General features: G+C 45.3%; 1 protein-coding gene across 5 annotated transcripts in view; it reads right to left on the bottom strand.

Annotated features, from left to right (window-relative positions):
* NEDD4L (NEDD4 like E3 ubiquitin protein ligase) overlaps window positions 1-3720 on the bottom strand; it is a 344860-nt gene extending 341140 nt beyond the window's left edge. For 3 of the 5 annotated variants that reach the window (XM_081945708.1, XM_081945710.1, XM_081945712.1), the window contains exon 1: window positions 3244-3720. In XM_081945708.1, coding sequence (XP_081801834.1) covers window positions 3244-3291 — 48 coding nt within the window. In that variant the 5' untranslated portion in view covers window positions 3292-3720. The remainder of the gene's footprint in view (window positions 1-3243) is intronic. The other 2 variants (XM_081945709.1, XM_081945711.1) reach the window with 1 other exon arrangement.
* Between the last annotated feature and the right edge of the window lie 22663 nt (window positions 3721-26383).

Below are 26383 nucleotides of genomic sequence, written 5' to 3'. Positions count from 1 at the left end.
AGCTCTACCAAAGTCCTGGGTTTTGTTGACTTATTTCTAAGTCAAAATGTAATTTGTTTATTTCGTGTGCTACTACGGTCAATGTCAACCATGATTACACAAACCCACCTAGTTCAATACACTACCCTTGAGATTTCAACCGGCGCACACACTAAAGGTAAAGGTTCTCCTTGCACATACGTATGTGCTAGTTGTTCCCGACTCTAGGAGGAGGTGCTCAGTTCCGTTACAAAGCTGAAGAGTCAGTGCTGTCCGAAGATGTCTCTATGGTCATGTGGCCAGCATGACTAAACACCGAAGGCGCACGGAACGCTGTTACCTTCCCACCAAAGGTGGTTCCTATTTTTTCTACTTGCATTTTTACACGCTTTCAAACTGCTAGGTTGGCAGAAGCTGGGACAAGGGACGGGAGTTCACTCCGTTACGCAGCACTAGGGATTCGAACCGCTGACCTTTCTGATCGACAACTCAGCGTCTTAGCCACTGAGCCACCGCATCCCTGGCGCACGTACTACTGATCAGTTATTGATGTGTTTCTAAATAATCTAAAACAGAAAGATATTGTCCCATTTAATCCAGTATGAGTGTACTGTTAAATGCACCTTTAAGAGTGTCTTCAAATGCAATCACACACACACACACACACACACATACACACTGGGGGGGAAAAGTGCATATATTAAACAGAACACTGGAGCCTAGCCGATGTTAATGGGTTCATATGTATCACCGCTTCTTGGAAAGTGTGCCAAAAAAAAACATGCGATGGAAAGCAAAGAATGGATTCTCCAAGCAACTTAAGGATCGCAACACAAATCCTATCAATCAGTAAAAGGGGAGGAGGCAGGACTGGACTTCATGATTTTTTGGTAGGCACAGGAAGATGGATGGTCCCTCCTCCCAGCTCAGCTTATGTTCCTTCTCTGCCAGCCTTCCTGCCTTTCTCTGGCATGGCACTTTCTGAGCAGGGAAGCGAAGGGTCCCTGTGTGATTCAACAAAGCTGCCTTCTTAGCAATGGCTTTGAGAAAGCAATTCCTTTCATAGAAGAATATCTAAAATATCTAAAATTTGCCTTCCATTGAGGACCTGTACACTGCACAAGTCAAAAAGAGGGCTGTGAAAATATCTACAGACCCCTCGCATCCTGGGCATAAATTGTTTCAACTCCTATCCTTAAAATGACGCTATAGAGCACTGCACACCAAGACAACTAGACACAAGGACAGTCCCCCCCCCCCCGAACGCCATCACTCTGCTAAACAAATAATTCCCTCACCACTGCCAAACTATTCACTGAGCCTGCACTACTATTAGTCTTCTCATTGTTCATTTCACCCATCTCCTCCCACATATGATTGCGTGACTGTAACTGTGTGGCTTCTATCCTTACGATCTATATTGATATCGATTGTTTCCTGATTGCTTATTTGTACCCTGCGGCTATCATTAAGTGTTGTACCTTATGATTCTTGACGAATGTATCTTGTCTTTTTATGTACACATGCACCAAAGACAAATTCCTTGTGTGTCCAATCACACTTGGCCAGTAAAGAATTCTATTCTATTCTATTAAGAGGTCAGTAGAATGAAGACCCAGATTGTTGGGAGACAATGTACCAAACCACTTAGAGAGGGGTGTAAAATACTACGAAGCGGTATATAAGTCTAGGTGCTATTGCTGGTGCTATTTAGGCTCCACCATCCTCTGGTCTCACAAGCCCTAGCTCTCAGTCAAGTCTCCAAAACTGGGACTTCTTTATGGTTTGGGGTTTTCCATTTCAATTTCTTCCTGAATCTGCCTCTGTGGGAAGAAGGGGAAGCCCGAGGGCACCAACTTGTCCACTGGCCCTTTCTAACAGCAAATATAAACAATTGTTTCCAGCAAAAGACTGAGTGCTTCTAGGAAGTCTGTTCTGCAATGATTTTAATTCTTTCTTCCTGCGAACACACACGCACACACATGGGGGGGGCGGGCGGGCTGGGAAATGCCCATAATTCACTAACACACTAACCTTCCCATGGACAAAGAAGGGATTTAAATTCCCTAGGGTGATGGGTGGGGGAAATGTCAAATATTCAAATGCTTTTTCCCCAATTCCATCCGAAATGCAAATGAACAGGCATTTTCCACTGGGAAGGTCTCTTTAATTGAGGAGGGGGCTTTATGGAACGATGCTATTCTCCACCCATTCCATTATCCATTCACCTGCCCTGTCCAAGATAACAGGATCTGCTCAGGCATTCCCATTTCTCATCCCTTTCTCTCCCTCCCTACTTCTCATTCTTTAGCCCCCCCCCGGCTTCGAAGGGAAGCCGAACCTGTTATAGCCGAATTTCCTTCATTGCCACCTCTTCACCTTTAACGCGCGTGTTACAACATCTCATCTTTGCTTTATTTTTATTTTTTGCTTTGGGGAAGCAGAAGCGTGTGCTCCAGGAGCTTACGGGAAGACGCTTGGGGAAAAAACCCTCCCTGAGGGGGGAACCCGCTCAGAGCGGCCGCTCCTCGCTCAAGAAAAGAAAAAAGGGAGGGAGGGAGGGAGAAAAAGAGAGAAAGAGAAGAGAGAAGGAGAAAGAGAAAGAAAGAAAAAGAAAGAAAGGATGAAAGGAAGGAAAGGAGGAAAAGAAAGAAGAAAGAAAAAGAAGAAAGAAAGAGAGAAAGAAAGAAAAATGAAGGGAAGGAAGGAAGGGGAAGGAAAAAAGACAGAGAAAGAGAGAGAGAAAGAAAGAGAGCAGAAAAAGAAGAGAGAGAGAAGAAGCAAAGGAAAGAAGGAAGGAAAGAAGGGGAAGGAGAAAGAAAGGAAGGAAGGAAGGAAGGAAGGAAGGAAGGAAGGAAGGAAGGAAGGAAGGAAGGAAGGAAGGAAGAACGAACGGAAGAAAGGAAGGAAGCCCATCGACTTGGGTCTCCCGCAGATCGGGCAGCCTCCTTTAACAGAGACCGCTCGGTCGCTCTAAGAGGCTCGGGAAGCCCCATGCTCTACTTTGGGGTGAAAGAAAGTGGGACCCCCACCTCGTGGCGGATTTCCATCCCTCCCTCCCTCCCTCGGTCTCAGACAATCCCGCTCGGCCCCCTCCAAGGACCGCCATCCCCTCCCACCCGCTGGGGACTTCCCAGTTCGCCGAGCCGGAGGAAGGAAGGAAGGAAGGAGCCGGCGGAGCCGAGATTTCCCCATTCCGCCCTGCGCGGCGGCGGCTGGCGGCTGGCGGCCGCCTCCCACCCCTTTCTCGACAGCCGGACTTACTTCTTCTTCCGAAAGTCCGTAGACCGGATCGACCGCCCCGGTGGCCATGGATCCGTAGGCTGCAGCGGGGCGTCCCCCCCGAGAGCGGCTGCCCGCAAATCACCCGAGCGGCGGGTCCCCGGGCAGCTGCGGCGCGCCGAGAGGCGGTCGGGGGCTCTCCTGGGGAAGGAAGCGAGCCCCTGCGGCAGAGGGGGGCAAATTCCAGCGGAGGAAGCGGAGGGAGAAGCTGCCCTCCTCCCTGATCCAGAAACTGCCGGGCAGCGCTGGGGGAACCACCGCCGCCGCCGCTTCCCCTCCTGGCCGAGGCTGCCAGAAGCCTCGGGGGCTGCAGCTGCTACCCGCGGCTCTTCCTTTTCTCCCTGCTTCGGGTTGCCAGGGAGGGTTGAGCGCGGCCGCTGCCCGCTCCTTTGCCCGGTGCAGCCGATCGCCAGCGAGCCCTTCGCCTTGGCCAAAGGCTGGTGAAAGCAGCAGCAGCAGCAGCAGCGAGGGAGAGTGGGGGGCGGGGAGCCGAGCCGCTGGCCGGGGCGGAGAGAATGCTGCACGAAATCCAATGGAAAGCGGCCCTAATAAATAGCGGGTGGGGCCGGAGGAAACTTCGTTAGGTTGAGCGGCGGGCTCGCCTTCTCTACCCATCTACCGCCCCTGGAGGGAGGGGAGGGGCAGGGGGGGCTCGGGTGGAGAGAGGGAGCGGCGAGAGCCTGAGAAAGGAAAGAATGGAAAGAAGGAGGGAGGGAGGGAAGGAAGGAAGGAAGAGATTGCAAATCAGAACCTCGGTAGATGTGCACTGGTAACAGGGATCGCTAGTTCCGGCCTCTCCTACGGATGGCAGGCGCTGCAAATCGGGTGCAAAACTCCCTTTGGGAAATGCGCGAGTGCATCTGAACGTGTGAAGGGCGCGTTTGGGGATGCGCGCGGGTCCTGGGGATGGGTGCGTGGACTAGCCTTTAGCTGACTTCCCAGCATGGATTTCTTACTGGACCGCCATCTGTCAGAAACGGTGTAGATAGGGGAGGGGGGTTGGACTAGATGACCTCCTAGGTCCCTTCCAACTCTGTTAAAATGTCTATCTGGTTGTGTTATCCCGAATTTTGGGGAAGGGGGGGAGCGATTTCCACGTCTAAATGCGCGCGTTTTACCGTTTCGCTCTCCCGCGGAACTTGCAGCCCGCGCCCGGTTCTCCGGATTCCCGAGGAAAAGGCGCCTCTCGGTGGACAAGTTTGGGAACGGCCGCTCTTCTTCTGTGGGGGGGAAAAAAGAGGAATTCGCAAGCCTGCGCTTTAAAAACAAAAAGCGAATGATTAAAAAAAAATATCCAATAAATTAGAGAGCCTTATTTGTCTAATAAGTCCGTGGAGAAATCTTTCGGTGAGCCTCGCCCTCTAAGGACTGTGTTGAAATTCGCCTTGGGCGACTCATCCCTTCCGGATGTGCTTGACTACAACTTCCATAATGCTCATCCAACACTCTGGGAATGGTGTGATCGGGTGAAGGAAGACTGCGTTGCGTCGTTTCTTTTATCATCTTGATAAATCACATGTATGTATGTATATATATATATATAAATAAAACATTTCGGATAACTCGGTTCTTTCCAGGATTGCAAGTGTTTGTGTTAGAAACACAAACGAAAGAAGTTTACACACAAACAAGGGCCTTTTCTCAAGTGTTTGTTTCTCAGTTCATTAAAACCATTTTCTTCGGACTGTTCATTGAATCAACAAACCTTTATTATATTTTGGATATATTCTTTCAGTGTGGAGTAAACTTACTAGTCATTAATGGTTGAGCCATTTATTTTCACATGTTCATTCCTCTTCTACAGGATTTGGATGGCACTGAGATATTACACCTACATTGAAGGAGGCACCCAGAGTGATATTGGGGCATGTGGATAAACACCGCAAAAATCAATTATTCAATCTTGCTAACAGTACAGATTTTTGGACATTTGATATTGTTGTATATCGGCCAACCATCTCCACCTTTAAAAAATGCAGCTGATACATTCATCCATTACACCAAGCTAAGACTGGTTAATCGTAGCTTATTGAATAAACAACGTGCTGGATTTACATAGTATCTTAAGTCATGAACCATGTTTTACAAACCATGATATGGCTGTATGAATTCAGCCCTTGTATTCTGCAGACAAAGATCAAAATAATATTTGGCTTTTTGTTCAGAGGTAAGGCTTATTTGCGGGATCGTATCCTGCCCCATACATCCCTCCGGCCGATTCGCTCACACAGAGAGGGACTCCTCCGGGTGCCGTCCACTAGGCTGTGCCAGCGGGCGACGCCTAGGGGAAGGGCCTTCTCTGTGATGGGCCCGACCCTCTGGAATGACCTTCCCCCCGACATTAGAATGACTACGGATCTCCGCTCCTTCCGTCAGAAACTTAAAACCCACCTATTCCAACTAGCCAGCTTGGCCTAATTCCATCTATCCCACCTCAGTTCTATTTCTAAATTTTTAAGATTGGTTTTAAGGTTTGTTTTTTAATTTTTATAAATTGTACAGGGGTTGTTTAATTTGGTTTTTACCTATGTGTATGATTGTTTGTATGTTTTAAATTTATTCCTGTACACCGCCCCGAGTCCCTCCGGGGAGAGGGGGCGGTCTAGAAATTTAATAAATTATTATTAATTATTATTATTAGTAGCTTCAGAGTTGGCTTTTATGTGATCACTGTGTGTGTGACATCAGTACAGATTACTGTTTAAGCATAATATGTGTTAGCTACTAGCTACAGTTATAATGGTTTCCACCAAGGTCCTCTGTTCCCACCGGAAGGGTTGGTCGAAAGGTCTGACAGCTCCCTATGAAAGGGCTGCTGTCAGACTCAACCTTCGCTGGATTGTACATACTTGTTCTGTAACAATAAAGAGCTGTTGCCTTACCCTGAGTGTGCCTTTCCATTACCTGATCTAACACTGGTGACGAAGGTGGGATTGAAAAGCAACTAGGTGAACCAAAAAGAGCATAGCAATCCAGCAAGTAATTCCAGGAGCTCGGCGTGGCTTTGAGGAGCCAATTTTGAGCGGCAAACTCAAAACGCCCTCAGAACACAAAATGGCCATGCACGCCTCACCGACTCCGTACGACCCAGTCACCGAGCACTGGGACTCATATATGCTGAGGTTCGACTGCTTCCTTGAAGCCAATGACCTCATGGGCCTTTCTGAAGGCCGCAAGAAGAACATGTTCCTTGGTTACTGTGGACGGGAAGTGTTCGAAACAGGCAAAGACCTCTCTGAGCCAATGCCACTACAATCGGTCGCTTGATCAGTGCTCCAACAGACACTGAGGACACACTACGCTCCCAAGCTGTCTAAGCACGTCCGCCGGCACGAATTTAATATTCATAATCAAAAGGAAGGTGAGTCAGTCAACAAGTACTTTGCGGTGCTACGGAAGGCCGCAGTGTGCTGTGGAGGAGACCATGCCAGATTGTCTTGCTGTTTCCATGATGCTATCTGACAGCACTGTGAGCAAAAGGGGCACAGGTTTGCAGAAGTGAGCACCCCACAATGACCTAGCAGCCAAGAAGCCGACCTAACCGCCAGCAGAGGCCAAACCAAGGAGCATGGCAGAAGCCACCATGGCGCTCAGAGGGTGACACCAGAGTCACCTACCACACCTCAATCGGCCAAGTGTGCATTAGGCGGCCAAAAAAGCTGAAGGTCACAGTCCTCATCAAGGGCTCTCCATGCGAGATGGAGATCAACATGGGGTCATCACTGACCATCATGCTGTGGTCTACACTCAAGCAGGCTATCCCTAGCCTGAAGAAGCAGCATCTACGCGCCCCTAACATCTGCCTTCGCGATTACCAAGGGAACCGAGTCCCCATCGTGGGCCAGGGCACCTTCTGGGTGCAATTCAAAAACTACAGCAGCCAGCTCCCAGTGACGGTGGTCAGCGGTGACCTGCAGAGCCTCCTGGGGCTTGACTGGTTTGAAGCCCTGGGCCTAGAAGTGACCGGTATCAATGCCTTGAAAGACGAGAGCGCAGAAGCAATTTTTAAGGAGTTTGAGGACGTCTTCAGCACTGGTCTGGGTAAATATGTGGGGACTCCAATCTCTTTTAATTTGGACCCCAATATAGCCCCCATAAGGCTAAAACTCAGGAGAGTACTTTTCGCTCTCCGCCCCAAAATTGATCTGGAAATTGACAAGCTCGTAGGCCAGGGAATCCTAGTACCAGTTGATCACGCACACTGGGAGACCCCTCTAGTGACACCTGTCAAATCTGATGGGTCTGTCCGCATCTGCGCGGACTACAAATGCACAATCAATAAAGTGTTACAACAAAGCGCTTACCCTGTACCCATTGTACAGCATTTATTACATTCTTTAGGCCCCAGCAAAGTATTCGCTAAATTGGACATGGCACAGGCATACCAACAATTGCCTGTAAATGGTGCTATGGCAGAGGCCCAAACCATTGTGATGCACAGGGGTACATTCAAATGTCACCGCCTGCAATTTGGAGTTAGTATCGCCCCTGGACTGTTCCAAAGTGTCATGGAACGGCTTTTGCAGAGGATTCCAGGAGTCGTCCCCTATTTCGATGACATCTTGGTATCGGCTGCAAATGAGGCGCAACTTTTCAAACGTTTGCAAACTGTTTTGACCAGAATTCGAGACAAAGGCCTCCGTCTCAAAAAAGAAAAATGCCAAATTAATGTGCCAAGGCTTGAATTCTTAGGGTACCTAATCGACGGCTCTGGGATTCACCCAACCACTGAAAAAAATCAAGCAATCCAGGACGCCCCTACACCTCACAATCAAACTGAGCTGCAGGCATTCCTTGGGCTCCTTAATTTCTACAGCGTCTTTCTTAAACAGAAAGCCACCATTGCTGACGAAGAACGGGAAGTGGTCCTGGGGCAGAGCCGAGGCAGCCACATTTGCCGTGGTAAAAAGACTTCTGTCAGCAGACACATTCCTGGTGTAGTACAGCCAGACCCTGCCACTGGTGTTGACTTGTGATGCTTCCCCGTTTGGCGTCAGAGCTGTCCTCTGCCACCGCATGCCCAATGGAACCGAGGCTCCCATAGCCTGTTACTCAAGGACCTTGCCTGCTGCGGAGTGGAACTACAGCCACCTGGACCATGAGGCTTTGGCTGCAATGGCTGGTGTAAAAAAGTTCCATGAGTACTTCTACAGCCGTGATTTTGAACTAATTACAGACCACAAACTGCTACTGGGCTTGCTGGCTGGGGACCAACCTACTCCTGTGTAATTATTGCCGCGGATGACCAGATAGACTATTTTCCTGGTGGCATACACCTATCATCTCATCTACCGACGAGGCTTCATTTTGGGGCATGCCAATGCTTTAAGTTGCTACCCGCTGCCAGAACTTCTTGCAGACCCTATCCCCGAGATGCCAGTCCTGCTTATTGACTGCTTAGGGACTGGTCCTGTCTTGCCTAGTGACATTGCCCACCACTCTGCAAAAGACTCCACCATCAAACAAATTTTGAACTGGGTGTGTAGGGGGTGGCCCAAGGAGCCTGTTGGGTCTGATTTCAAAATGTACTATTGAAAGAGATGAATTGTCAGTTGTTAATGGCTCTTTGCTGTGGGGGAACCGGGTCATTGTTCCACCCAAACTGTGCATTGTAGTATTAGAGGCTTTACACGTAGGGCATCCTGAAATTGTCAGGATGAAGTCTTTGGCCAGGAGTTACATGTGGTGGCCTAACATGGACAGGGAGATTGAAGAAAGGGTGGCTACCTGCACACCATGCCAGGAGTCCAGACCAGCTCCGCCAGGGGTGCCTGCTAAGGAGTGGGAGTGACCTCAAGCACCATGGCCTAGGATGCACATTGATTTTGCTGGCCCAGTTCATGGCCAAACATTCCTCGTAGTTGTGGACGCCTACTCGAAATGGCTAGAGGTAGTCCTGATGACCTCCACTATGGCAGAAGCGGTCATCAAGTTACTATGGAGGCTTTTCTCCACACATGGCCTGCCTGACGTCCTGGTCTCTGACAACGGGCCCCAATTCACAGCCATGCAATTCGAGACCTTCTTAGCAGCACAGGGAATCAGACATGCCCTCGTCACGCCAGTCCATCCAGCCTCCAATGGTCAGGCGGAGAGAATGGTGAGATCTGCAAAGAGGCCTATCTAAGATGGGCCCGGGAGACTGGCAAACATGGGTTGACCATTATCTGCTAATTCAACACATCATGCCAAGTGCCACTACAGGGAGAAGGCCCTCCGAGCTTCTCATGGGTCGCCGGCTAAGGTCCCACTTAGACCGGGTACATCCAAACTATTCTGCCACATTGCCCCCAGACTCCACAAACAAAATTTGGAACTTTAGCGTAGGGGATTCAGTTTACGCCCACAACTACGCCGTGGGAACTCTGTGGATTCCTGCCACAGTGATAAGCATCACTGGGCCTCGCTCTTATCTCGTAGAGCTCGAGGACGGTCGGAATTGGAGAAGGCACGTTGACCAACTCCGTAGCCGTCTCTCCAACTCCACTCTTAGGCAGCCAGAGGTAACTCCTGCTCGAGTTAGCCAAACCCTACCCAAAAGAAGCACGAAGTCACTCCTTCCACAGCCAACTCAAACCCGAAGACACCGGGATACTTAGCTACTTGTGTTGCAGGCCCGCAGCGAGCTCTGAGTAAACCGGCTCTAGAAGCTCCAGCCTGTGAAAGGTTCCAGGAACTTCCACCAAGCGGAGCTGCAGAGCAAACAGGTCCGTCCGACCTGTCCGAAGAACACCCTCCGAATGAACTGCGCAGGTCTGGCAGAGCTACCAAAAAGCCTGCCTACCTGCGTGACTACATTACCAGTAGGATGATTCCATCTAAGAGGGGAGGGGTGTTAAATACTATCTACAGTTATAATGGTTTCCACCAAGGTCCTCTGTTCCGGCGGGAACAGAGGTTTAATCTCATTGGTCGAATGGTCTGACAGCTCCCTATAAAAGGGCTGCTGTCAGACTCAACCTTCGCTGGATTGTACATGCTTGTTCTGTTACAATAAAGAGCTGTTGTTGCCTTTAGCCTGAGTGTGCCTTTCCATTACCCGATCTAACAATATGTATATCCATTACAATGTCAGAGCAGTTTTATTAAGGCAAATGTTGGAAATAGGCTGCTGTAACCTGCAAAAACATCTGTTCGAAACTACTGTATTTTAGGCACCTTAATAGCAGTGTCTGCAGAATATGATAAAGAGTGTCAGTATGGCAACCATACAGCTGTTTTTTATGTGCATGGCATCACCACAATAATCAGCATTTTCATATTTTTTTGCTTTTATTTTGCATTCTTAACATATACAATTAACATCTTTAAATTAAAAAAAAGAAACCTAAACAAAAGTAACCCCTTTATTTAAAAAAGGAGAATAAAATTTCCTTATACATTATAGTTACAGTCTATATATTATGTACAGGTAACCTTCAATTTATGACCACAATTGAACCTGGGATTTTAGTCATAAGACATTGCACTTCTAAATTGAGTCACCACATGACCGGACTCAATTTTATGATCTTTTTTATGATGGCCATTAAGTGAATCACTGCAGTTGCTAAGTCAATCACGGGATCTTTAATCCAAATCTAATTTATTTTATTTTATTTTTTGGCAAAAAAGTTGCAAAATGCAATCACGCGACCACAGGGTGCTGCAATTGGTTGTAAATGCAAGCCAGTTGACATGCATCTGTAATGCAATCGCTTAACTGTGGAGTGGGTGGCAGTCATAACTTTGAGGATGGGTTGAAGTAACTTTTCTCTGGTCCATTTTAATGCCAAGTGGTTGTTAAGTAAGTGGTTGTAACTTGAGGGCTACATGTAGCCATTTGTTTACTAATAAATATTCTCCTACATTCAATTGAAAATATTGCAAAATATTGCAACTCTTCATGCCCTAACCTTTTTCTTAACCATGCCCTGCGTACACCTTGCATTAAGTATAATGGTTTACTTGTTTGATAAGATTCGTTCATGTATAGATGGTGATTTTAATAGTAATCTTGCAGAATATAATTATTTTACAAGTATAAATGTATAGACTGTATTGTGAAAGATTTGAGTCAAGACAAATCCCTGCATTTATCTTAACAAGATTTGGTTTGCCCTTGCCTGTTTTCTAGGGCTGAGAGAGAAAGACTGGCCTAAGATCACACAGATGGTTTTGTGCCCCAAGGCAGGATTAGAATTCACAATTTTCTGGTTTCTAGCACAATGCCTTAACTGCTAGACTAAATTGGCTTTCATACTGTATGTTATCATTTATTCATTGTTTATTTGTTTGTTTCACCCATCTCAACGCCATGACTCATTATTTCAATACAATATAAAAAATACAGCATTAACAGAGAACAAGAGCTATCTGGGATCAGATTTCTCAACTCAATTTAATATAATCTACCACGTGCTATTGATCCAAATTATAACAGCACATTGTTAATTTTTTACCAATGACCTGAGACTGATAATAAATAACTGTTAGTGTATGAAACAATCATGAGACTTCCTTGGAAGATAAGCAGCATAGAAACAGAAACAAAATGAGCTACAATAGTAATACTACAATATAGTAAAGGAGTAATATTGGTGGATTTGGGGCTAAATTGTACATTTTCGTATTTTTTGTTTCATTTGAGATTTTTGTTTCAGTCCACAAATCGCAGTTTTTAAGTGAGACCAGAAAAGAGGCATTTTTGCATGTTAAAAAACTGCTTACAAGTTAAAAACTGTTAAAAACTGCTTACAAACAATCCTTTAAAAGTTTTCTTTAAAAGTAGTCTTTGACTTATAACTACAATGGGGACAGAACCTCCGTTGCTAAGCATGGTGGCCATTTGATTTGTGCCCAATTTTGCAACTTTTTATGCTGTGGTTTATTAAGCAAAGCACCGTGTTTAAGTGAATCCAGTGGCTGTTAAGTGTGTTCAGCTTTCCCTAGTGACTTTGCATGTTGGAAGTCAGCGGGAAAGATCACAGATAGTGATCATGTGACCCCAGGACCCTGAAACCATGGTAAACACATGCCAGTTGCCAAGCACCTGAATTTTGATCATGTGGCCATGGGGATGCTATGATATTCATAAATGCAAGGAATAGACTTTGAATGGTCACAAAAAAAAAAAAAATCTTAAATTAAGGACTACCTGCAATGCAGAGAATTACTTCAAGTCTGTGATTCCAGATTCACTTGTACTTTATTAAAAGATATTTCTCTAAAGAAATACTCATTTCATATTTTGATCAGTTTTAATTTTTTCTTTCATATGGCTAAATACCCTCTTTTGATCTGTTAGACACTAAACAGAGCCTTAAATCCAAAATATCCACATCACACGCAGTGAGGCAATGTAATAATATAGTTTATTTTCAATAGTCTCAAAAAAGAAAGTTGGGCTTACTATATTTCTTGCTTAATGTTATGGTTGGTTTGTGAGCTTTTCAAAGTCCCCTAATTTATATAAATCCAGTCTATTCCTAGACTCTCAGATTTCTCTGTACAAATGTGTTTATCTGTTTCTTATTCTTTTTATTTCCTAGCAGGGAACTATAATACACCTGGATTTTTTCATTCTTCAAGAAACTACATTGCTAGTATGAAGTGAATATCACATTTTTTATTGATCAATGCTGCAGTAGAATGCATGTATATTACTGGAGAGGAGGACAATATTCAGAGGTCTGCTTTGCTTTCTAGTAGACTCATCAGAGGCAAAGTGGAAGCATATATATTGACAGAACATGTTAGAATTAAGGATTAGAGTTAGTTCAGACCGCAGGAATGAATGAACCTGTCCATTTCAGTTTCTTCCAATTTACAGCCCTAAATATGTTCCATCTTGTTTCTCACTGTACAGTTTAAAAGCCAAAATATATATGAACGTGTTGGAAGAAATGTCCTTCTGGGTTCGGCTCCAAGTGGAGACATGGAGGCTGCTTGGAAAGATGGTTTTAATGGTGGACAAGACCACATGGCTTGAGTCCTGAACAGAAAAGGTGATCACATGCTTCAATGTTGGTGGAGAAGAAGAGAAGGGAAGAGAAGGGCAAGGGGTGAAGAAGGGCTTGCAGGGATTTTTATAATTTGTTCTGCCCCACCTATCTGTTTCCTGTTCCTGTGTAAGAAATGTATTCTGATTGGTTGCCAGACTCCCATGGGCCCGTGCAAGGGCAACCCTCTAGGCCAGTGATGGCGAACCTATGGCACGCGTGCCACAAGTGGCATGCGGAGCCATTTGTCAGGGCACGCAAGGCGCTGCCCTGTCAGCTGGCCAGCGCGCATGCGCGCACTGGCAGCTGAGTTCACCTTTTTAAAAGCTATTTTTCGCCTTCCCCAGGCTCCAGAGGCTTTATAGGAGCCTGGGGAGGGCGAAAAGAGCCTCCCCCCCCCCCGGAGGCTTCAGGGACCATCCCTGAAGCCTTTGGAACGCTTAAAACCACCCTCAGAGCAAACCGGAAGTGACTTCCGGTTTGCTCGGAGGGTGGTTTTAAGCGCTCCGAAGGCTTCAGGGACCATCCGAGGCTTCCCTGATGCCTTCAGAGCGCGTAAAACCACCCTCCGAGCAACCCGGAAGTCACTTCCGGTTTGCTCAGAGGGTGGTTTTAAGCGTTCCGAAGGCTTCAGGGACCGTCCGAGGCTTCCCTGATGCCTTCGGAGCGCTTAAAACGACCCTCCGAGCAACCCGGAAGTCACTTCCGGTTTGCTCGGAGGGTGGTTTTAAGCGCTCCGAAGGCTTCAGGGAAGCCTCCGGACGGTCCCTGAAGCCTCTGGAGGGCCTCCGGGGGGTCGGGGAGGCTCTTTTCGCCCTCCCCAGGCTCCTATAAAGCCCCTGGAGCCTGGGGAGGGCAAAAAAAGCATGTAAAAATGGGGGGGGCGCGTTGTGCACGCATGCGCACTGGGGGGGTCACGCGTTGCATTATGGGTGTGGCACGCCCGCACTCGACCCCCCCTGCGCTCCCCCCACTTGTGGCACGCGAGCCAAAAAAGGTTCGCCATCACTGCTCTAGGCTGAGTTTTGAATTCAGGTTTGATTGAGTTCAGCTGCCATGTGGTCAGTTGAGTAAAGGCTTATATTATCATGCCTTCATTGTCACTGCCAGAACTCTACACCCATCCCCCTGGAGCTGAAGAGGAGAACTCTTTATTATGTAAAGTGGACAACCTTGGCCTTCTTAATGGCCCATTGACAAAGTGGGGAAGCTGCAGGAATTTACTTTGTGTTTAAAATGTGTTTCTCCCTTTTTCACATCCAGGAAAATATAATATTCTGCCTTTTCAATATTCCTAGGATATTTCATTTTTCTGGGAGAGGGCTGGGTGATAACTTGCAACAAACGTTCATGCACATTTTTCAAAGATACTTATTGTTTAGTGATATAAATGCTGGGTGGGTGTGGGCATGGCCTGGTCGGCCTCCTGCACCGTGGCAGGGGGACCGTTTTCTCTCTCCCCCAGCATCCAGAGGCTTTAATCGAGGCTCCGGGAGGATGAAAATGGCCTCCCCCGGGTTCCAGGCCTGTTTCTGGTCTTTTGGGAGGCTCGTTATTTGCCCTCCCTGAGCCTCCACGTGGGCCCTCTACTTACTTGGCACCCCAAACGGGCCGCGTGGGGACTCCTGGGCGGGGAGGGGTGAGGCAGGGTGGGCGGGACCAGCCAAGGGTGGGATTTGCGGATTCACTGAACTGGGCAGTTTCTTAGCTAGAGGTTCTCCCGAACCTGTGCAAACCTGCAGCAGCCTACCTCTGCTGCAGGAGAACAATGACATTGGAGCTTCAAAACCAGCTTGCAATTAGCTTTGGGGGGCAGGGGGGTTCATTGTAACTTCAAACAATCGCTAAGGAACCAGTTGTATAGCTTAACATCTCTGACCAACCACTTTTCATAAATATGCCTAATTCTCATTTTTTTTTAAAAAATCAAAGGAAATAGTGGCTCCTTAAAATGGAACACACTCATTATTGCTAGCTTTTATGGACAGCCATTCACTTCATTAAATTCATGGCATCTGCCTAGACCTGGGGGCAGAGGATTATGCATGCAGGGCTCTCTCACATGCTGGTGAGAGAAAAGAAAGAAAATGATGAAAAAGGAGTCCATATCGTCTTGAGTGGCCATGAATATTAACATGTGCAGCAACACACATTCTTGTAATGAATGGCTGACACATACCGGATAATAAGAAACACCGTTCTCTGGTTACAGTCTTTAGAGAGACGGATGGATTCTTGTTCAGCTCTTTTGCAATGTTTGTGTAATTCCTTTTCTCCAAGAAGGCCACCTTAAAATCAGTGGCAGAGAGTCTAAGGGAATTGAAATATCCCCTGGTTCGTTTGGTTTTATTTATTTATCAATTTTTTTTGCCAAACCATCTCATTATTCAAGCTGCGACTGTTTCCACTGCTCAAAGAAAATCAGAATTCTAAGTTTTGCATGGCCCATGCCAGTGGTGGGTTGCTAACCGGTTTATTACCGGTTCGCTCACGCACATGCGCAGAAGCATCCGGGCGGCTGGGCAGAGCCTCCTGCCGCCACCACTACCGGTTCAGCTAAACCGGGCCAACCCAGGAGCAACCCACCTCTGGCCCACGCCCGTTCAATTTCCCACAGCCCTCTAGAAGAGGATCAGATGGCATTTTCTGAAGAAAAATGAAATACGTGTGAGTGATCCTTGACTCTGTAGCACAAATGCAGAAAAATTAACAGTCTCTCACACATGATGGCACCAGAATGATTGGCTGGTAGCTGCTTTAGCATTTCATTTATCACTCAGATAACTGGTTTATTTTCTTGCAAAGTTTACATGCATAAATTCCTCTTTAGATGTTCTACTCAAGATAATGGATGGCTTTACAGTGCACTAACTATCAGCCTGGAGTTCACCTACATGATCCTGCTGATAACCACGTGTGTGATTCATGAAAAGTCTCCAAGCTTCTTGGATGGTGAATTAGATCCCTTGTAATTTAAAAAAAAAGTATGTTAATTATTCATGCTTCTCCCAGTTAGAAATTAAAATAAAAACTTCAGTGGAGAATTTACAATGATCAAACAGACGTGCCAGTTGTTACAGGGAATGTCAGGTAGACAAGGGTGAAAGCATAGAGTTTGCCTAGAAGCAGCCAATAGCATCTTCTTTGCAAGGTGAATACACAATTACCCCCTTCTCTCCACCTCTAGATGTATATAAGAGAGATTTGTACATATCTTTACTTAATAAAGCAGATTGGTTGAAGCAGTTGTGAGCAGATGCTGAGTTAGTGCTATTCCGCTATTTAGTCTTATTAATAAAATTGGAGGGTATATAGGCTTTTAGTTGTGTGTCATTGGGACTATATCATGACGTGCATTGGTTTTATTGATTTTGTGAAATTTTGATTGATTTGGGGTTTGGGATTGATTTCTTAATGTTTGATTACGACCAAGCATTACTGGGGAGGGGGTGCATCATATGTCAACCCTGAAGCCATTTTGGAGCGTCTTCAGGGCCGCCACAGCAAGGCTTGGTTGAGAATGGAGCGGGGAGTAGTGATAGCTGGCAACTTGTAGCCAAAATAAAAATTCTTCCTCCTGGGAAGTCAGCCTCCTGCACCATGGCCGGGGCGGAGATGACTGACATTTTTGCCCTCCCCAGGCTCCAGAGGCTTTCCTCAATCCTCCGGGAGGGCGAAAATGGCCTCCCCAGGCTCCGGAGGCTCTCTGAAGGCCAGAAAAAAGGCCCAGTGTTGTGGCCCAACAGTGGCTGGCTGAGCTGTTGGTGGAAACTGACAGCAATGAACACTATGAGATTGCCCTGGAGGCTGAGGAAGACTCTGGGGGGTGTTCGGAGTCAGATCAGGGACTAGAGAGGCCTGTTGGTCACCAGGTGACGTCTGAGTCAGGGAGCAGTGAGGAAGAACAGAGGGAGGCTGTCCCTGATGTATGTATGTGTAGGGCTGCAAGGAGGAGGGAGCAGCTTTGGAAAAAGGGTCACAGAAGGAAATAGGAACAGGTGGCTACTGATTGGTCCTTCCCAGAGAGTTTATAGGTGGGGCGACGGGAGGGGAATTTTGCAGGAAACAACAATTTACTGATCCATCCGTAGAGAAAGATAGGGAGAATTTTGTGAGTTCAAGCCTTGTTTCATAGAGATAGCTTTCTGGGCTCCCAGCCAAGGGGTTGCTTATCTCCCTCCTTAGTTGTGGCAGACAGCCAAGTCTGCGTCTATATATATTGTAGAGGCTTGGGACAGAACACCCATTTCCAGCCTTCCCGAACTTCTGGTAGACCCATTTTTCACCCTCCTCGAGCCTCCGTGCGCGCCCTGCACTTGCCTACATCTAAAACAGGCCGCGTGGGGACCCCTGAGGGAGGCAGGGCGGGGGGGGGGACCAGCCAGGAGTGGGATTTGGGGGTTCTCTGAACTGCACAGAATCTTAGCTAAAGGTTCTCCCGAATCCCTGCGAACCCCTAGCAGCCCACTCCTGGGAGTAACACAGCTGAGGCGTAGTAATCTGCTTTTCTGTGCAAATCAGCTGAGAGGATATAGGTAAGTACATTGCAGGGGCGGGTCCACCTGATCGTCAGAACGAACCAGTTTGCTCATAGCTTATCATCGGAGCTACCTGTTCGTCCGAACCGATTCGAACCGACGGAATCCCATTCCTGCTCAGAGCTGTATTGTTTCAGGCCCTGACATTTAAATGGAGACTTACTCCACTGACAACACAAAACGCAAGCAAATAGAGGGTTATGCATAGTGGACTGAAGGGGGAGGGAAAACGGGAGCCGTAAACCCTGAACCTCAGCATGGCCAGAGATCCTGTAATCCCAAGAGGACAGTGGTGTTTTCTTTGTGAATTATGACATTCTCCTATGCCTGAAGAAGAAATGGTGGTGATTCATGCATCTTGATATTATGGCAAAGTGGTGAAAAGGGAATTCCTTCTCAGTCACAGCTGTTGCTCAGTTAGGACCTGAAGCGCCAGCTACATAACAATTAAAAAAAATCTGCAGTTGTTATTCCATTCACTAAGATGTCTAATCCACTCTTTCTTTTCCTTGTCCCAACAAAACAATCCATTATAGGATATCTTCAAGCTGTGGTGACCTCTGGATTCCTCCCATGTTGCTGTATTGAGACCATTCTTTTGTCCAAGGAAAATTCACAGCTCCCACTGCACTATCCAATTCACTGCACAGATATTATATATTTCAACAGGCACTTCACCCCACAGGGCTGTAGGAAGAAGTGGCATTATTATTTATCTAGTTATTTAAATTTGTTGCATCCACCCCCTCGGGTAGACTGAGAGGCTCACAAAATACAAAAAAACCCAATAGGTGATTGAAAACGATGCTTCATCGTGAAACAATAGCAACACGCCAAGCAATACAGTAATTGAGAAATGGATGTGTTGCAATTGATTTGCTAATAGTTAGAACACAAGTAAAAATTCAGCCTCTGATTCATTGGTGAGCCAGGTCTATTCTCCTCATGGAGCTTTGGCTTGCTTTAAACATGGTTAATTAAATAAATCAAACCTGGCTGGGTCTAGACCATTCAAATCAAGCAAACCATGATAATTTGATAGAACACAAGAGCCTTGTTTAAAATATTAATGATGTATTGAGGTTTAGAAGGGCAAAACCCAGACAGTTTCAGCCTTCAAAGTTTAGTTCTACAAGGACATCCACTGTTTGGGTTTGTGAGTGTCAAAAGATGGTCTGTGATTGCACAATTGAAGTTCTGTCCCTTTTATATGTAGAAAGGACTTTGATTGCAGGTATGCAGCCATCTTGCCTTTTAGTATCTCCCGGTGCCCCTTGCTTGCATTTATTTGACTTATGTAAAGGAGATTTATTTAGAATTAGGTGATACCTATATTGCTTCTGACTTGATTCTTATCGTATTTTGCTGAGGTCCAGGTGACTATTGGCCCACGCAATCTTTCCTTGAATGATCTAGTTTACGTTATGCTAAATTGTGGTTTCCCAGCTTGGCTAAACCACAGGTTGGGATTCACAAGCTGCAAGTAACTACATTCACTTCAGCGGCTAGCCCAAATCAAACCAACTACAGGCTGTAGGAAGTTAGCACCCACCCCTCTCTTAGAAGAATGAAATATCCTAGGAAATATTGAAAAGGCAGATTATATTTCCCTGGATAAGAAATGGAGAAAGATGTTTTTAGGCAGGAAGCAGTCTCACTCTTAATAGCCCCCACCTTTGTCAATGGGCTATTTAAAAAGCCTGAGCCAGTCTAGTCTACATAACAAAGACCCCCCCCTTCAGCTCCAAGGTGATGAGATTAAGGCATGATAGTATTAGCTCTTTACCCATCTCACCACAGAGCACCTGGGAAGAAGCAATGCTCAACCAAACTTGGACTCAAAACACAGCCTACAGAGATGCCCCTGCATGGTCCCATGGGCGTCTGACAACCAATCAGAATGCATTTCTTACACAGGAACAGGAAACAGAGAGGTGGGGCCGAACAGAGAGTATAACAAACTCAGGAACTCTCAGCAAGCCCCTTATTCCTCTTTTTCTTCTTCACCCAACATCTGGAAGCATGTGATCCCCCTTTTCTGTTCAGGAGCTCAAGCCATGGGGTCCTGTCCACCGTTAAACCATCTTTCCAAGCAGCCTCCATGTTTCCAGTGTCTTTTCCCCCCACTTGGAACTGAACCCAGAAGGACATTTCTTCCAACAAGGCTAAACACAACGGGAAAACCAGTTTGATATGCAAAGTTATGAACACGTTGGGGATTGTTTTACTTTGCTGACGAAGCTGTTATTAAAGGGGAAGGTGTTTAACCCTTTACTAAGCAATTCAATTTGGAAGGTCAGTGGTAATGCCTTCAACAGCTTCACTAAATTCATTAATTCATGAAAGAAGCTTCTTTGATAGCCAACCACCCCAAACACATGCTCTCAAGCAACTAGAAACAACAGGACAATGTTACTAATATAGGGATTAGATCATGGTACAAATCAGTGGTAAGATTCAATTTTTTTTACTTCCAGTTCTGTGGCATGGCATGGCTTGGTAGGCATGGCAGGGGAAGGATACGGCAAAATCCTATTCCCTCCCCACTCCAGGGGAAGGTTGCTGCAAAATCCCCATTTCCTCCTGATCAGCTGGGACTCTGGAGGCAGAGAATAGATGGGGGTGGGGCCAGTCAGAGGTGATATTTACTGGTTCTCTGAACTACTCCAAATTTCTGTTACTGGTTCTCCAGAACTGATCAGAACCTGCTGAATACCACCTCTGGTACAAACCAGAGGCTTGCCTGGCCCACACATGTAAAACAGACACCAACAAATTCACAGATCAGAGATGCCTTTATAGATTCTTCTTCCAATACAATATATGTCATCATTCACTAGCAATGACCCACTGCATTCAGTGCTTGATAAATAAAATAATGAAAAGACTCAGGTTTGACATCAGAACTTGAAGCAAGGATAAAGTAATATCAATTAGAGCATTTTCCCCCTTTCAATATAGCCATTGCAGATCTCAAGGTAGCTGTTTTTTTTCCGGAATAACAAAACTACAACAGCAATTCAGACTAAGGAGAGATTCAGCCTAGAAATAAGGAGGAACTTTCTGACAGTGAGAACAATCAACCAATGGAACAGCTTTCCCTTGGAAGTTGTGGGAGCTTCATCACTTGAGAATTTCAAGAAGAGATTGGACTGCCATTTGTCAGAAATGGTGTAGGGTCTCCTGCTTGAGCTGGGAGAGATGACCTATAAGGTCCCTTCCAACTCTGTTAATCTGTTAATCTGATTGGGTCCAGTCCTCTAAGGAGATACATCTGGTGGGACCCTACTTGCCTTCAGAAGTGGTCGGAGTTTCATCACTGGAGTCTTTCAAGAAGAGACTGGACTGTCATCTATCAGAAATGGTGTAGGGTCTCCTTACAGGGCGGTTGGACTAGATGACCTGCAAGGTCATCTTCCAACACTGTCACTCTATCAAGACGTTGTCAACATTTTCAGATTCTCTCAAGAAATCTCAATAAACACAATAGACATTGAATATGTTCCAACTGTTAATTGATAAATTGTTGACAACCTAAACACCACCCTGTCTTTGTGCTTCACTGATTGTCCCATCCCATATAAAATCCTGCATCTGTCTTGTCCCAAAGATGCTTTTTTCAAGAGGCAACTGGACTTTGCTTACATGAGAAGAAGCTTGGATGAGAAGCGAAATGCCTTCAAAGAAAAACCAGAAAGTACAGTTGCCTCTTGAAAAAAGCATCTTTGACTGAGACTCTCCATAGACACCTGCATCAGTCTAGTCCAATGTTTCTCAATCTTGCAATTTTAAGATATGTGGACTTCAACTCCTAGAATTCCCTAGCCAGAACAGATTGGGGAATCCTGGGAGTTAGAAGTCCACATATTTTTAAATTGCTAGCCTTTGATGTAGGGAGGTGCAGCTCATGAAAGCTGGTGTCAGTTCATACAATTTCTGAGAAAAGGTGTTACCAAACTCTTTCTGACTTTAGGCTTCCATTAACTACCGGTAATATGGGTCTCCTCCTACAAGAGTAAGCAGTTAGGAAGTACAGTTGCCCTAAAGTGGTTAGGAAGGTCTAATAATAAGGAATGATTAATTTATCTGGCTAGTTCAGCCCCGTAAGCATTTCATTCCATGATAAGCAAGCTGATGCCATCCAGATATTTTTCTGAACTACAACTCTTGTCATTTCCCATGATAGTTGCCTTAATAGGATTTTTTTTAAAAAAGTGGAGCAGATTAGCTTGCCTATTCTTGAGTTCATTAATAGCTGGTTTAATTATAGATCAAAAAAATGCTTGTAAGATCATAGTTTCTGCAGAGTGCCTCACCATCCTTTTCGCAGGGACTCCCATCTGTTAAAGACAATAAATTCACAGTACAGCACTGAGGTCTTCTGTAATTGTTTGGCTTTCTAATGGAGGAAAAATATGAATATTACAAAGGAGCAATTATTTTTATTTTAAAAATAAATCCTCACATGCAGTTTGCAAAAGGGAGAACAATATCCTGGTAAGTTATGCAGGACACAGTATGGGAGAATGTATTCCCAGTTGTGATCTTGACTATATTGTGACTTGTTGCAACATGCTTCTCAAACCATGTCTTCAGGTGCAGACACCAAGCTAATCTGCACACATCAAGAAAACTTACAAGTCAGCTTTCTCCTATTTCATTTTAAACGTTGTGAGATAGAAGTGACAATATTTTTTTCCACCCACGTTCTTAATCAAGGGCTTAATTGAAGAAATGGGGGCAGATGAAGAGGCTCAGGAATATAAGAAAATGTCATGGGAGAGAGTTCTTATCATCTTGAAGGAATAGAGATTGCACAATTCAATGTGGAAATTCTGTTTTTGCTCCATGTTTAATGTGGAAGTTGACATATCTTTATTTTTCTCGCAAACATACTTGGATTTTGGTAGGCTCTTTATCTCTTAAGATAATTTAAGGCAATTTAAGGAAAAGAAGTAAGGAGAGGAAGTAAGGGAGGGGTAGTAAGAGTAGGAGAGAGGAGGAGTGGGGGAAAGGGAGGGGAAGAATAAAAGAAGAAGGAGAGGAGGAAAGAAGAAGAAGGTAGAGAAGGGAGGTTGGGAAGAAAGGAGTAGGGTTGTTGCAAAATAAGATGGATGTAGGGGGGGAAAGAAAGTGACTGCGATTATGCTTTTTATATATTTAAACCGGGGTGTCCAAACTTGGGAAGCTTAAGACTTGTAGACTTCAACTCCCAGGATTCCCCAGCCAGCATGGCTGGCTGGGGAATTCTGGGAGTTGAAGTCCACAAGTCTTAAGCTTCCCAAGTTTGGACACCCGTGGTTTAAACAGATTGTGATAAATGCTAGAAGACAACAGATAAATATTAAGAATACTCATATTTGTGAATGTATATGGAAAGGAAAAAATAAAACATTTTACAAAAAAAAAGAGATAGTTTAAAGGAGTGGTGGGTTCCTACCAGTTCGCTGAGTGAAAGAAACTTACTGGGAAAGCAAGGAAATCAGCTGAGGAACAGCAATTCAGTCTACTGCCCCGGATCAGCTGGTCTTCAAAAGGTGAAATAAAGGTAGGTATAACCCAAGGGGGGTGGGTAGCCCACTTTCAAAACAATAGAGAACCGGTTCGCTCTCTGCTTGACGGCAGAGCTACCGGTTCGGGAGAATTGGTGCAAACCAGTAGAAACCCACCACTGATTTATGGTAAAATTAATGTGGCTTCGCAGTTGGTACATGATAAGGAACTCATTGCTTGAGACAAGGTTCTGCTCTATTGTATTGTATTTGCATCTATCCTCAGCGGCGCCATCTTGATTTTCTGTTCTGCACATCTGTAGAACAATCTTCATAGAAGATTTTCCACCTTTTTTAATGTGTGCATGCGCAGTGCATTTTAAGTGCAAATGTGCACGTACGCAGAGCACGCAATTGGCGTGTGCACAAAAATTTTTGGACACTGAACCAGTAGTAATGGCGGCAGGAACCCACCCCTGATTTGCATATATCCACACCCCAGGATTGTGTATGTCAATGGAAAAAACAATCCAGAAGAAGGAAAGTGTCTGTGCATAGTGTGTGTATGTGAGAGAGAGAGAAGGGTGGGTTGAGGGGGGAAGAGAGAGAATAAATCCACATTGTCTAAAGCAGGGGTGTCAAACTGGCGGCCTGCAGGCCTGGTGTGTCACATGCAGGCCACACCCAAGCCAGCTCTGTAAAGGGGGAAAATGTCACAAAACATCACGTGACAGCAACATGATGCGGCGAGTTTGACGTCGTGGTCTAAAGAACTGTTTCTCAACCTCAACAACTTTAAGATATGTGGACTTCAGTCCCAGAATTTTTCGGGCCAGGAAATTCTGAGAGTTGAAGTTGCTGAGGTTGATAAACATAGGTCTAATGCAGTGTTTCTCAAACTTGGCGACTTTAAGTCCTGTGGACTTCAACTCCCAGAATCCCCCAGCCAGCATAGCTGGCTGGGGAATTCTGGGAGTTGAAGTCCACAGGACTTAAAGTCGCCAAGTTTGAGAAACACTGGTCTAATGTTTCAGTCATGGTTTGCTGAACAAGCTATAACTTAGTTTCATACAATACTAACCTATTGTGGGTTAAAATGCGTGAACCAAGCCCATTTTAGTTTTAAAATTGGTTTATGGGTTAGCATGTTGTGTGAACTCAGCCAATGGTAGTTTATTCAACCAGCATGTTAAATAAATGATGGCTTCACAGGAAGTGTATAAATCAGTGGTGGGTTTCAAAATTTTTTTGAACCTCTTCTGCAGGTGTGGCCTGCTTTGTGGGAGTGGCTTGCCGGCCATGTGACTGGGTGGGAGTGGCTTGCCAGCCATGTGACCGGGTGGGAGTGGCCAACTTGTATAATATGGTGAAACTCACTTAACAATGCTCTTGCTTAGCAACCAGAAAGTTGGCTCAGAAACTCTGGCATTTGAAGCACGCAAGTCTTAAAGCTATCAAGTTACAAGACCCTTGCACCCCTAACCCTTTAGGGAAAAAAAACCCCAGGGGTGTTCAAACTTGACAGCTTTAAGACTTGTGGACTTCAACTCCCAGAATTCCTCCTCTCGCTCTTCATCTTGATGATGTGCGGACGGGCGGCGGGAGGGAGCTGGAACCGGTTCTAAACGGCACTGTAGATTTGTGGAACCTCTTCTATAGAAGAGGTTAGAACTGGCAGGAACTCTACTACTATCCTATGAGTTGTTTCTTGACCTCCTCCCCCCTCTTTAAAAATGGCAAAGAACATTTGTGTCTGCTGGGCCCTTTGAAAGCATTAACTTTAAATAATAAGAGCCAGGTTCTTTAGATTCAGACAACAAATTGTCTGAAAATTGTGGTTATGGAATTAGTAAAAGCTGTGAATAAACCAGACAAACCAGGTTAGAGCTACAAATAGCAGTGATTAACCAAAACAATAGCAACAACCTGAGGCAGGGATATGACTGCAACAAATCATCTAAATATTTGCAATATTGTCACCGAACAGCATAATAGGCTGTGAAATCGGATTGCTGAAATAGATAGCATTCTTACCAAACACGTGAGGAAATCTGGCCTGCAGTCAAAAACATGATCCTCTGCTATGGAGAGCAATATATGTTTAAGGGCACAGACCCCACTTGTGAGCAATGAGACCCTTAAGGGAGACATTATTTACCTAAAGATTTGGCTAGAAATAGATCACTGGAAGTTTCCAATGGTGCCTTCTAAACCTCTACAAATTATCCCAAATATACAAGCTCGGAATAATTTGCATTATTAACTCCCAAAACAAATTGGTAGCAAGAAAGCATATTAGAAAACAACCCTAAAGTTATTTATATAACTTTATTACTTATTAAGTAATAAAGGCAGATAAAATTCTAACAAGTAACTGAGGCAGCAAATATACCTAATATCCCCCTCCTTTTTCTCACCACAACCCTGTGAGGTGGGTTGGGCTGTGAGAGAGTGACTAGGCCAGAGTCACCCAGCTGGCTTTCATTCCTAAGATAGGAGTTGAACTCACGGTCTCCTGCTTTCTAGTCTGGTTACGATTAGATTAAACTAGCTCTCAGTATATACATACATACATACATACATACATACATACATACATACATACATACATACATACATCAGCTAGGCCAGAGAAAAAGCTATGTATTTGTGTTACAACCCCTGGTATGCCCAAATATGGGAGGGAGCTCACTACTCCGCCTTTCTGTCATTCGGCTCATCACAGAGGCCCATCCAGGCAGAAAACCATATTTTTATTTTTAATGTTGCCTTTTTATATTTGTGTTGTATTTGTGCTGATAAATAAATAAAGGGAGACTAGTATAGATCTATTTCAAGCTATTTAGCTCTCATTAGCTAGCCATACCCTTACTGGGAATCGAACACAAATTGTAACACAAATACATACCTATTTCCCTGGCCTAGCTGATAAGGAAGAGAGCCTGTGGCTTAGTGGCAATTACATCGGCCTAATATGCAATACAGCCCTGGTTCGATACCCAGTAAGGGTATGGCTAGGTGATGAGAGCTAAATAGCTTGAAATAGATCTATACTAGTCTCCCTTTATTTATTTATCAGCACAAATACAACACAAATATAAAAAGGCAACAT

Source organism: Natrix helvetica (assembly GCF_964273705.1).
Source record: "Natrix helvetica genome assembly, chromosome: 2".
Lineage (NCBI taxonomy): Eukaryota > Metazoa > Chordata > Lepidosauria > Squamata > Natricidae > Natrix > Natrix helvetica.
This window is presented reverse-complemented; position numbering and strand designations above follow the sequence as displayed.